The 13,444-nt window shown below is 43.6% G+C and overlaps 2 protein-coding genes across 2 annotated transcripts; one reads left to right on the forward strand and one right to left on the reverse strand.

Moving 5' to 3' along the window:
- The first annotated feature begins 1,706 nt into the window (after positions 1 to 1,706).
- On the forward strand, positions 1,707 to 3,032 carry LOC136495368 (replication protein A 14 kDa subunit-like). The gene is made up of 2 exons (XM_066491310.1): positions 1,707 to 1,962; positions 2,941 to 3,032. The coding sequence occupies exons 1-2, from the start codon at positions 1,707 to 1,709 to the stop codon at positions 3,003 to 3,005; spliced, it is 321 nt and encodes a 106-aa protein (XP_066347407.1). The 3' UTR covers positions 3,006 to 3,032.
- Positions 3,033 to 6,015: 2,983 nt separating this feature from the next.
- On the reverse strand, positions 6,016 to 7,935 carry LOC136495174 (ultraviolet-B receptor UVR8-like). The gene is made up of 4 exons (XM_066491164.1): positions 7,597 to 7,935; positions 7,120 to 7,512; positions 6,600 to 6,972; positions 6,016 to 6,468 (listed from the first exon to the last, which is right to left on the reverse strand). Exons 1-4 carry the CDS (start codon positions 7,833 to 7,835, stop codon positions 6,193 to 6,195), a joined length of 1,281 nt encoding a protein of 426 aa, XP_066347261.1. The 5' UTR covers positions 7,836 to 7,935; the 3' UTR covers positions 6,016 to 6,192.
- Between the last annotated feature and the right edge of the window lie 5,509 nt (positions 7,936 to 13,444).

The following is a 13,444-nucleotide window of genomic DNA, read 5'->3' on the forward strand; positions in this document are numbered from 1 at the left end:
TAACTAATTTAACTAAATATAAACATATGACCTAAACTAGTTTCTAAATATAAACATATTTACTACAAATTCTAACATATATGCTAACCTAAACTAGTTTCTAACACACATGCAACTAGATGTACATGTACAAATCGAGGGCAGACTGTAAACAATAGTTTCTATACGTATTCGATCTAACAAAACTGCCTACCATTTTAAGGAAATTCAGATTTTGTCCAAGCCCTGGGTATCTAGGCTAATATTCAAACCAACCGTGAAACAAGCAAAGAAGTGGGGGAATACCTTGCCCTACTGCTGGGTGAGGAGGTTGCGATGGTGCAGCAGAAGCGCCACGTCATCCGGTTAGTGCGGCTGACCAGCCACGCCAAGCGGGCTGGCACGTCATAGGCGTTTGGCCGCACTAGGGAGATTGGCGCGGCCAGCTAGACGAGTTAGTTTTAGAAATAAATGTTTGGAGGTGTTATTATTGGAAATCATTTTTAAGAAGGGTTAAAAATAAAAAAAAATCCTCGCGTGTGGTAGCGGCACCGCTTAGCTGGATCAATCAATGAATAAACTGGTAGATAATTAAGCCACTGGTGCATTTTCAAAATGCATTTTCAAGTTTGCGAACCTATGTGACACATGCTCCTAAGTTCAGAAGCCACTAGTGCATTTAACACTTGTGAAATTGTTATGTGTTCTTGTAAAAATGGCTTCTAACTTCTATAGAAAAATATTCAACCTTAATAAAATATAAAAAAGTTATGTTTACTTATTTACAATTTACTATATACTCATAAATATCAATATTATTTGTGTTATTTAAAACAAATGTTTTACTTCCCATTGTTTTTTTTTGAGTTGTACTACCCATTGATCCCCTGTTTGCTTGAGCTTATTCAGAACTACTTTTCAGCTGCGGAACAATATTTTCCTCTCATAATATTTTAACATAAGCATCAGCATAAGTGAATAGGGTGAGTGTCCCACGATGAGAAGACATATGAAGTCAACAAAAATAAAAAAATTAAAAGGGAGAGAAAGAAAAATAAAGAAATCAGAAATTTCGAAAGACACTGTGAAAGAAAAAACGGCCCATGCGGGTGCGCTCTTTTTTTTACGCCGTCGCTGCCATTCCCCTTCCGTCCTCTGCATCCCTACTCGTGCGTTCTGTCTGCCTCTCTCGCCCCCTCTCGCTCTCCGACGACTGGTGTGGGACGCCCCCGCCCCCGCCGCCGCCCTAAGCCAGGTGCTGAGGCTTTAGTTGGTCTCTTCGCCGGCGACGAGCACCCACCAGGTACTCCCACCCCTTCTCTTCTCTTCCCTTCAAGCTGAGCACCGAAACCCTAACCTAAAGCTATTTAGCTATTGGACAAGCCTCCTGACTTCGAAGTTTTTGCAAAAATTATTGGGTGTACATGTGTACACCCATGTCCCTTTACTGGATCCGCCCCGAACATCCATAATGCCCAAAATGATTATCTCAGGTTGAATGTGTATTTTAACCCACTCACAAGTCACACTGCCAACCAAAACTCTAGTACATATTTTGCAGTAGAGATCCTCTCCAAGCACTTGTTCATCGTACTGCAACCTTTGATATGGTGTTTTTTGTGATAGTGACTAGAAGATGTGTGGAATTTATTTTCTTCACTGTTTGCTAGATGATTGTACTGAATTGCGTTGAATGATCTGAAATTCTGAGTCCTCACTTTGCAGAGATGGACACATCAAGCCCTGCAGCACTTGTCAATGCAGAGATTCTGAGCATGTTTGTTGGGCGAAGAGTGCGCACGGTTGTTCAAATCCAACGCAATGAAGGTGGAGTGCTTGTCGGGCAGTCCACTGATGGGCATCAGTTGAGTATCCAAAGCGCCATGGACGTCCCTGTATCACACTTTATGGAGGTTTATGGAATTGCTGAAAACAACCAGACCATCCGTGGTGATGTTTGCACAGATTTTGGTCCCAACTTTGGTGAGATTTCAAATGCCTTTGGCCCTTTGATTGCAATAGTATGAAGTGTTAGTATATTCTGAGTGCTACCATACCATGGTTTAAACTTTCCCACAACCAAGCTTGCCAGCTCTTATTTCATTCCATGTCATAAGATTGTAGTATACCCACGCCCTTGATGTACACCAATTTAACCATGCAAAATCAGTGAAAATTTGAGTTTCACCCTCCTAACGAGTCATCGGCTACTATTTTGCCCTCTCTTATTGTTATTTTGCTTGGCCCCTGACCTTAACCTATGAACATTAAGGAGCAACCAAACAAGTAAACAAGAAATAATCTTTGTCCCCTTCTTTTCTGAACTTGTCAGTGTGTCAGGTAGTGCCTAGGTTTTTCCTAATCGGATGAGTAAATATCTGTTTTCCATTTGGTACTTGATCTTATTTTCTTAGAACATCGAAGCAGCCTAGGTGATTTTCCTGTTTACACAGATTACAGATTAAGACACCTGGGAGGGAGGGAGGGAGCCAATTTTTTAAACTGCTTTTAGTATCTGGACATTTAGGAACTGGATTTATAGTTAGATGTTGGGTGCTCCTTGAACTACAGCAAAATTGACTCCCATTGTTACAAGGAATGCGCATCTTATTTATTTTTTCGTGTCTCTTAGCCACATTTACACGGTTTTGTTCTATCCCCAGATGGCGATAAGTATGCCTGTGAGATCAACCATGATCATAGAATGCGTTTTAGGATGAGAAACATGTTATCAGGACTTTAATCATGCTATCCTCCATCGATAATGAGAGGAGCTTATTATGGCTTAAAGTTGTGTAGATATATTCTTTTTATACTTGAGATGCAGATAAATTTCTTGTACTTAGGCCTTTCTTCTATGCTGTGCCTTGCAGCAACAGCTTTAATTACACAGCATCCATACTTATTTTCCCCTATATCCATAACACCATTGATTTTTTTTTCACCATGTTTACCTGGTAGATCCCAAGCCTTTTGATGACTTGTGCAAGCTGGCGAGTGACAAGTTCAAGCACATGTTCCTGTAGAGGTCATCATCGCTTGGAGGACCTTCGGCCAATACTCTGTTACTTGTCAGTATTGGACTCCTATTAGTATGTATTAATCTAAGCAACATAGGAGTATAGGACTACGAAGACAAGCAAAATATATCATGTAGTTGAAGAACGTATGGCCTTTTCTACTTTTAGGCAATCCAAACCTAAGCTTGTTATGTTGCTATCACTTGCATTTGGACCCTGAGAAGTTGCTACAATGGCCATGCAGATTGATGAGAGGAAAGAATTCTAATGTGCTAGTTACATGCCCCATCCGAAAATTCAAGCTTTGATTTTATGTCTGCAAGATCCACCTTAGTCAACCTGAAACCCTCTGTTCAATTCATTATTGGGTTTAAGGCTTGAGATTTACATTTTTGTGTGCATGATTCTGCAAATGCGTACCTGAATCTACTGTATCCATGATGGATACTCGGTAGCAGGCAGCAGGCTATATATGCTGGTGAAGCTCTGCTTGGTTGTTGGGGTTTTCTTGCGAGTTCAAGAGCATTGTTTGCACAGCACTGAGATCAACGGCTGCTAGTGACTAGTGTTAGCTAGTTTGGTGTGGAGAGAACTGTGAAAAATGGCTTTCTATTTGGATTCTCCATATTTTCAGTTGAGCAACATTTTTCTTGTGTTATCTCTAAACATATTTTCAGTTGTGAAGCATTTTTCCCTCAATTTTTAGGAAAGTAAATATTGATGATGACCGAGTTATGCTGAATGATTCCTATAGAGAAATGCTTTGAAGTTTGAATGCTATCATTCAGAGCCGCTTGCTTTAACAAAGTGGATGGATTGGTGGCATATTGCTTTCTTATATACAAGTGTAATCTTTTGACTGCGATATCTTATCTTTCAGCTGATTGCAACAAGAACAAATTCAAGAGACAGAACAAAAATGCCTTTTTTTGTACTCATTAGCTTAACTGTAGTCCTGCATTTGCCGCTACCCAGCTCTGTAACGGGATATTTTTCTTTGAAATGTTTAACGAAATGCCCAGATGCCCAAACGAAATCCACCAAAATACTTTTTGCAAAAAAGCAGCGATGGCAATTATAATGGTTTGACAACGTTCAGGTTATGCTCTTCACCTTGCCTTTTTTTTACTACACAAAATGAAGTTTGGAACTGGTCTAATTGATTATAGATATGGAGTTTCTGAACCTTTCTTTCTCCTCCATGTTTCTACTACTTTCTGCTCGCCATTTGTGGGATGGGTGCTGTAGTCTATTAGATAAGTCAGTAGTATCAATTGTATAATAAGTTAACCTCAAAGTTGTTATATATATGTTATGTCGCTTAATTACCGACGAATCAATCAGTTAAGGGTTCTAATTATTTTTTCATCAAATAAAAAAACAAGAACAAATGAAGTTTCTTAGGGATCACCAATGTACGTTCGCCAGACACACTAATACTCCATATATAACATACCATGAAAGAGAACAAATTTTGAAGCTTCCATATATACTTGTTTTTCTGTCTCATAATAGATATAAGCATCTCCGAGAGTTCCCTAAATTTTCCTCCTAAAAACTCCATGTTTTTCAACTCCTAAAAATATATTAGGAGAAAAATACCTAATATTTCACTCCTTAAAAATAAAAAATTGATCCTACTTGGCTTTTTTTGCAGTCTTTTTTTTTCGCGCGAAAAGTCTTTGTGCTCGCGCATACCCACGCCGCCCGCCTTCTTCCTTCGTCTTACCCTAGTCCTGCAGTTCCAGCCGGTGGCAGGCAGGCACCCGGCCACCCCAGCTCTCGCTCCAGCACCTCCCAGCCGGCCATGTAGTAGTAGTAGCATTCAGCAACAGTAGCATGCAAGCAAAGCCGGCCGGTAGCAGCAGCAGCCGCCCAGGCCACAGCCGCGCCTAGTATCGCGATGGTGACCACCAAATAACGCATCTGTACCAACAGCAATGGCAGCCGCCGAGAAGTCTTGGCCCCTCAGCAAGGTCACCGGCGGCGCCCACTGGGACGCCGAGGACCTCTCGGGCGCCTGTGCATCGTGGGCTCGTGGCCGATGCCGCTTTCCTCTACGCTGGCTTCTTGCCGTGCGATGCGCGGCCGGAAACGACGCCCTGGTCTGTACGACGCTTTCCTCTCGGGCGGCATGGACAACGCGGCGGCAACAAACAAACCATCGGCCATGGCATGAAGCAAAGATCGATGGATTACGTACCTCCTCCAGTCGTCCCAAGGTTAGCGGCGGCGACGATAGCCTCCCCTGGACGGCGCGCTTTGACGCGAAGAAGATGAGTCGCGCCAGAAACTACTATAAGCCGGCTTATCAGCTATGCTACAATATTTTTCTCTCCCAATAAATCAGCCGTACAAATCAGCACAAGCGGCTTATAGACCAGCCGAACAAGCGGCTTATACACCGCGCCAAGGAGCATAAAGCGCGGTGAAGAAGGATACGCTCGACGGCGTGACGGAAGAAGGATATCCGCGACGGAGAGTGCACGTAACTTTACGCGGATGTGTGGTTTTTTTTTTTCCAAGTGCTAAAAGTTTAGGAGGATATATTAAAAGTTGTTGGGGAGGTTTTTTTTCATCTTCCTAAAAAAAGGATTAGGAAAGAAAATAGAGAACGATGCTCTTAAGCAGACAAGCAGTGTAGTTGAAATCGAACCATTTTCCTGGAACCCCTGCAATTTCTCGGAAAATGGCGTGGAATGAGGCATAATTATGGCATGATTTCTGGCATAAACATCCCTCTTCTTCATCTGCTACCGCTCACCAACGACGTGCTGCTCCACAAGCAGCACCTCAGCTCTCCTTCACGTGTCTTGTGGCCCTCCTCTAAGCATCCGCCTCGACGGAGAGATCAGAGATGATGGGACGAAAGACGGTGAAGTAACGGAATCCAATTTGAAGTTTTAGTGCGACCGGTTGCCCTTGCCAGCGAATGGCCATCTCAATAGAGGTCAGACATTTCATCAAAAAAAAAGGACAGACAAACTGAAACCAACCAGAAGCCATGGTATATGATAGATCTGTCCATTGTCCAGAAAAGAAGCCAACCTCATAGTCCAGAATCTAAAACGAGCTAAAATGTTTGCAAATAAATATTCATACACTCCAAACCATTTCAGGACTCAGTTCCAACACCATCAGCTACCACCACCTGGGGGGCATGGCTGAGGTCGATGCCTGTGAATAAATGAAACTAGGCGAGATCAATGGCAACACGATCTGGGGCCGGCCTAGTTTTCTGTCCCTTAGCAAGCTTCACACCAAGCTGCCCCTCGCTACCTGAACCAACGGAGTAGAGCCTGCCGGATTCGGTGAGGACGCATGTATGACAGTGACATCCACCCGAAATATGGCTTTGGCTAGGCCAGTCCCAGGTGTTGGTCGCGCTAACCTGCACAACCTTTTCATTCAGCGAAACCTTCAGAGTGGCGGCTAGCTTGGGAATCCTGACTTCCATGCCGCCGTCCGCCTGAAACCACGAGAGATGAAACGGCAAAGTCAGGAATTTGGAACTAGTTACTGATCGCTGCTATATATGGTTTTGTTATCTGGATTATATACAAGCCCGAGACTCAAGTACAAGGAAGATGATGGTCAAACCTTGACACCCAGATTACGCGAATTATTGCACCCAAAGGAGTAGACATCGCCGTTGTCTGCGACGACGAAGGTGGAGCTATAGCCAGCTGAGACATGCCTAGCCTTCACCGATCCCAACCCTTCCACTGCCGTGGGGAGGACAACATATTCTTGTTTATCATCGTGCCCCAGACAACCAGATGAGTAGTCCCACCCCCAGGTGAACACACGTCCGTCGCTTGCCAGAACTGCACAATGGAAAGCGCCTGCTGAAACCGACAGCGGTTTTACCTTCAGTGTCTGGAAATGTTGGATCATCATTGGGATCGTCAGGTGTGTCGTGCATCCATGCCCAAGCTTGCCTCCTTGACCGCACCCTAATGAGTAGACCGACCTGTAAATTGATACAAAAATTCAAAACTTATTGCAAGAAAAACAATGCTCGTGACCCTGCTCGTTTATATGAACGGCGATGCTTGTTCAACAAAAACTAAGAGGATCAGCATGAATGAAAACTGGGCAACAAAGGAATGACACTTACATTCCAGTAGGTTGGTAGGCCAACATAAGGAGATAGCAATTGCCTGCAGCAATCTGCACAACAAGAGCACCCTCAAGCGGTCCAGAGAGAAGGCGAGGCTCGATATCATTCGAATCTGAACGATGACCAAGCCTCGCTTCACGCCCCCAACAGAAAGTGTAAACCTGACCCTCTCTAGACAGAACTGCAGAGAAGTGACCTCCTATAGATGCTTGGACTACAAACATATCTTTCAGTGATTCCACGACCTTAGGGCTGCTAGTGCAAGTACTAGGAAAAAACAAACCCGAATAGTTATCCTGTCCAAATGCATACACTCTTCCTGTGTCACTCACAAGCATTGTCCGCCTCGAGCCAACTGCGGCTTGTGTGATTCTAATGCCCTGCAGAGACCTACAAGACATGCATGGTTCCAGAGTTGTGAGTTGTGACATTGTGCATATACTATAGCAACAAAACCAACATAGGTAACGTTACCTAATAAGGCATGGTTCGAACTGTCCTTCGGTATTCCCAAGCCCAAGCTGCCCTGAAGAGTTTGCGCCGAATGAGTAGACACCCCCCTTTGCTGTGACGGCAATGCTGTGCCCTGGTCCAGCAACAACCTGGGATTTCCCACGGTGGTAATTCTTCTCACCGATCAACAGGTACTCAAGGACGAGCTTCCAAGAGCCGCCGCACCGCTGCTTCAGCTTATCTTTTTCCTCATGCTTCATTGACTCAAAAATGGCCTTCTGACAGCAAGTATCATATGCTGCAACTTCTGGGAGAGACAACGTGGCATCTGGCTCAAAGTCCGCCTGACTTCTGAAGAACGTACATGCAGCCTGAACAACATTGTATTATATCTCGATTGTCATAGACATGATAAGAAGCATTTTCAATCAAAATACAGAACACATTTTATATATGGTTGTACAAATTAAACTTGCCTCCAAAGCTGCCAGATCCTTGGGTTCCAGCCCGTAGGATGAGAGCACATGGAGGAGAATGGACGGGGGGATTTGCTGCAGTGATAGACAAGATTGGGGGGTGGTCTCATTCACAATGTCGTGGACCTTTATAACCGTGGAGGCTTTGCTGTCCGTGGCATCCATTGGGAACCTGCACTTAATGGCCTTGAGGTGCCTTAATTGTGAGCTCAAAACCTTCAAGGACAAGAGCTGCTGAGGAAAAAAGAAACAAATCATCACATAATCTGGATAGACATCTGGACCAATAATATAATGTACCAACTTGTCTATTATATATACTCATGGATTTCAAACAGCTAGTCGAATGTGTTTTTCTATACTAAACTATTAGTCACACAAGAGAGCATTGTAATTTATACAATGATACAAATCAGTAGCTGTCAATGAGTAAGAGAACAATTAGTAATAAATGACATTGAGGTCAGATCTTAATAGTCAGCAATTCTGACGATGAAATTAGTTGAAGCACAAGATCATTAATCAACATCGGTGTTCAAGAACCCCCCCAACCATACACACACACACCACCCGCCCAAACAAAAATCAAGCAAATCAAGGGAAGCACTTGTGCACAATACGTCAATGCTACTACCGACCATTATCAACACAAACTGCAACGTATAAGTATATATACATGCATGTTATTCGTTTTCCTAAATAAGCGTACATGCATGCTTCAAAAGAAGGAAAGACACTACCATCAGTATATTGATCAATGAACAAGTGGCAACCTGATCTTCACAAGATCAATATCCAAAAGACCAAAACCATCAAAATTGCAGTTAAGCATAATCATCAAATCAGAAGATATATGATTAAGAAGATCATCTAATCTAATACTCCTACTAGTAATGGTCTTAATTTTTTCCTATATAATCACCCAAAACCCTAATCCACGTAACACAGTTTACCATCGTCAACACAACAACTGAAGAGACTGTTGTACATTGGAAACACGTACGAGCGAGTAAACAGACTGCAAAACAAAGGGGCTGGCTGATCGATCGAAGTTATTAGCAGGAGGCAGGAGAGGACTGGAGACACCTGGTGCATGTGGATCACCAGCCGCCGGCGAAGGGCGCGATGAGGACCTCGCCGCCAGGAAAGGGAGAGGAGGCCGGAGGGACTACGTGGTTTGTTTGTTTGGATTCTCCGTTATACTATATACTTATTATAAACCCTCTTCCCAGCACGCTCCCTTCGATTCCGTGCCTCTCTGCTCGGCGCCGACAGGTGGGCCTCACGCCCTCGCCGCACCTGTGCGCTGCGCATGCACGTAGCCCCTTTCACCGATTGCATCGGCGGCGGCCACACCCAGCCTCGCGCCACGCGCACGTCCCCCCGTGATCGCGTCGCGCGCCGTATCTTCCACCGCCTCCAACGACACTGACAGGATCGGGCGCGCGCATGTGCCTAGAACTTGGGCCATGCCATTTGAGTGCGGGTCATAGCATAGTCTTTTGGCACAACCCGAACCACGGTACAACACGAAATATTTTGGACCATGCCAGCACGACACGAACACGGGAGCCATGTCGTGCCTAGGATCTCGGCATGGTGGGCCACATGGCCCGACCTGCATTTTGGGCCGTGTTTGGGCCGGCACGACACGAAAATGGCACGTAGACACTTCTACAACTATACAATACAATTTTCTAACATTTACTATACTATCTCTCATCTAGTTCTTGAATATATTATAAAAATCACTAAAACTTTCGTTAAAATAGTACACATAAGATATATATATTTCATATCGTAAGCGGAAAAAGAAAAACTAGTAGAAATATTTTGAGGGCCGTGCTTAGGCCGGCACGACCTGAAGACGTGTGAGCGTGCCATGGGCCATGCTCGGACCGAAGAAAAGACTCACCGTGCCATATTGACATGGCCGACCCGAAGCGCACGAAGCACGAGAGGGCCGTGCCGTGCCGGCCTGGCTCGGCCCAAGTCCCACCTCTACATGTGCCTCGTCCCCCGTGCGCACGTCGCGTGCCGTGTCATCCCCCGGCGGCGTGGCCCGCCTCTTGAATCAGGGGTTCGCCGACGTACGACCGACCCCTATCCGCTATCGTCGCATCGGATGGCAGTGACAAATTAAGCTCCAAGTTGCTCATCTATATCCGGAAGCTGTTGCTCCCGGGCCCGGCTACTGCACCTCCTACGCCGGTGGCTTTGAGCGAAGGAACAAAAAGCGCCACCACGGATGCCGGCCCCAAGCACCGGGTTGAAGGTACACCGCCGCCGCCTGTCTGGAGCGTCCATGCTGTCCGCTCACTCTAAAGTCGCCGAACCAAGAAAAGGCTATTTTATTTCTTATATAATTTACCTTCTTCTCTCTTTTTCTGTTTTTAGAGGCACAATACGAAGAAGGGATAGAAAAGAAGTATGAACCAAACTAGTTGAAAATCATGGTTTCGATGGAGCTGTCATTTATGAGTGTGGGTAGAATGCCACATGGCAAGGTAAGAATTGGTGATGAGGCCAATTAGCATTACATACAGAGAATGAAGAAATTAAGACAAGGAAGAGAAGTGAACAACCATATGCTAGAGAGAAGCGACTTGAAAGGGATAATGAGAAGCTGCGAAAGGAAAGTAATGTTCTTCATGAAGTTCAGCGTGTTCTGAGGGTAATATATATTGTTGCTATAACCATATCTGTGAAAAAAATACCAGATGCTAATCTTAAAGGGTTAACAGACAGTTGTCGCTAAACGAGGCATGGACTATGATGCATTAGCTTAGGAAACTGCAACTAACTTGGTGAGTTTACCTCTGAATTTGATTGCTATCACATACTTAATTAGAACTCTTATAGATAAGGTAATTAGCAATTAAGGAGATGCTTTTTTCAATCAAGTTCTTTTAATTACGAAAATAAAATGAACCAAATTTTTCTATGACTGTTCACATGCATGATCCTAGAGTAGCTAGTAGTTTAGTTAAAGTAACAATTTCTGGTTCCTGGTGTTTACAGAGCACAAACAATAATATTTATAGAGGAAAGAAAATCGCAGTAAATGGCCAATAAACAGAAAAGAATTACATAAGAACATATTGTAGAGCAACTACAAGTAGACTGCCTTCATCAAATTTTTGAAAGCTCACAACAACTCGGTCATCCATCGTAAGACAAAACAAAGGTAACTTACTTTTGCTAATGAGATAAAACTTTCCTTCTACACCATTTCATAGTCCTTGTTTGTCTAACTGAACCAAGTTAGTACATAGCGAGAATTACATCATGTACCTCCCATGAAGTGTGTTGATATCCATGCAATGGTTTCAAGCACTTCCCAGATCGGCAATAAATTATTCTAAGAATATGGTACCACTATATGTTCTTTTGTATTTATAGATGATATATTCATTATCCTACCGTGTGTATGCAAAAGTACTCTTCCATCTAGACTTAATGCAGTTGCAATAGGTTCCCTCTTACAGGCACATGAGGGCAATATTTGGGAAACCACTAATGCAAGGAATGTGATTCAGCCTTGTTTAAGTAAAGTGATAATTGAATAAATCATTTAGATGAAAAAAATAGTTTGAGCTCTTTTATACCAAGAATTTATAAGTATTCATCACAGCAATCGTTTAGCATCAGTTTTATCTATGCCTACAGGAGTGTGATTTTTTTTTCCATATCACTTCTCTTGATGAGATCACTAAACATATCTAATGCAAGCTACATCTGAGGCAGAGGTTGGGTTCACAAGGGAGCATTGACAATGCTGTTGGTCGAAATTAAGCTGAACAGGTTAATATCAACTATATCTATCAACGATTTCGATGGGAACCATGAAACAAGTATTGTTGACGCTTTTGCTTATTATAAAATATCATCGTTGTATCTTGCTATTGATAGTGAAGGCGACGCACTATTTTTGAAGTAACAATAAAATTAAATTAAATGAGGTCTTGCTGTTGTTTTACAGTGCCAACTCTCTTGCTACTCCTAACTAAAAGTATATTATTTTTTATGGGGAAGCATTAACGTGAGATAAAACCATGGAGATGAGGATGAGGATGACAATGGCAGTGAAGACTATGACCATGATGGTGATGACGATTATAGCAACTATGACGATGGAGGCTATGGTTCTAAAGGCCTACCTAATTTTGACAATGATGATTTTGACCCTGGTTGTCACTTTTTGTGATGAGCAAAGGATATACTCTTCTCCTTTGTCCATCAAACAATTTACCTTTTGCCTAATGAACAATGGTGTTCTAGACAAGTACTTACATTCGCACATTGGTGTTTTAGACACACAAGGACAACTTCGTAGACCTAAAATTGCATTTTAAGAGTTGGGGGTTCCCGGGGGGGGGGGGGGGGGGGGGGGGGGGGGGGCGGGGGGGGGGGGGGGGGGGATTGAACCCTGAGAAAAGTTCAGAGACCTCTATAACTTTGTAGTTTAATTTTTTTATTTGAGATCATTTACCAGAGCCTCGAATAATTGTTTTGAGTTCTATAATTATGAAATTTGAACTTTTCAATTTTCCAAATAACCTTGGATAGAGACATGCTCTATACCAAATTTGTAGTGATTGAATAAATCTGAAACTTTTTAGTTATTTTTTTTTATCTAAGATCATTTATAGGAACCTAATATTCAATAAAAGATGGCAAGCCTAAAAATATATATGTGGAGCCCACATGCCATATCAACCAAAACAACCATCAAAATTGAGTTCTAGTGTGTTTTTAAATTTAGCAACAAGTTCAGAGGACAAATCCGACTTTAATCTATTTTTTTATAAATTTAACTTCATTTGTTTTAGATTTAAACTGTGTTTAACTACTAACTAATCCAATCTCTTTATTCGACAATGTAAAATGTTTTACCAAATTTTGCCAACTTTAAGTTTATGAAAAAATGCACATGCAACATACCACACGTAGTCACGACAGCTCGTCTCATATTTGAATAGCTAATATTTAGGCCACAGGCGTCCGTCCCAATTCGGACGCTGTCTTCATGGGCCTGCACAGTAGATAGACTAACAGGCGTGCTCTTCCCCATCGCACTCACATATTGTTGTCTAGGCATCTCCGCACATCCGTTGCCGCACCACCCCTTCCCCCACCACGCGCCCGTCCCCCGTGCACGCAGTGCCCTTCCCCCTGGCGCGCCGCACCCCATCGCTGGCCTTGCCGCGCCACCATCCCGCGCATCGCCCCTATCCATCGGCGCCCGTCCACCTCACCTTTCGCGGCCATGGCGGGCACCACACCACCACCACCCCGACCCCGGCGCCACCAGGAGGAGGTCACCACCGGTCCTGACTTCGTCTCCCGCGGCAGGAAGGGGAGGCCTGCGCACGCTGGGCTATTTGTTCTCG

Source organism: Miscanthus floridulus, chromosome 12 (assembly GCF_019320115.1).
Source record: "Miscanthus floridulus cultivar M001 chromosome 12, ASM1932011v1, whole genome shotgun sequence".
NCBI lineage: Eukaryota > Viridiplantae > Streptophyta > Magnoliopsida > Poales > Poaceae > Miscanthus > Miscanthus floridulus.

Coding starts and splice junctions, on each gene's coding strand:
- LOC136495368 (XM_066491310.1), top strand. CDS start 1,707: ATGGACACATCAAGCCCTGCAGCACTTGTCAATGCAGAGATTCTGAGC. Junction 1,963..2,940: donor AGATTTTGGTCCCAACTTTG/GTGAGATTTCAA, acceptor TTTACCTGGTAG/ATCCCAAGCCTTTTGATGAC.
- LOC136495174 (XM_066491164.1), bottom strand. CDS start 7,835: ATGAAGCATGAGGAAAAAGATAAGCTGAAGCAGCGGTGCGGCGGCTCT. Junction 7,513..7,596: donor TTCGAACCATGCCTTATTAG/GTAACGTTACCT, acceptor CATGTCTTGTAG/GTCTCTGCAGGGCATTAGAA. Junction 6,973..7,119: donor GCCTACCAACCTACTGGAAT/GTAAGTGTCATT, acceptor ATCAATTTACAG/GTCGGTCTACTCATTAGGGT.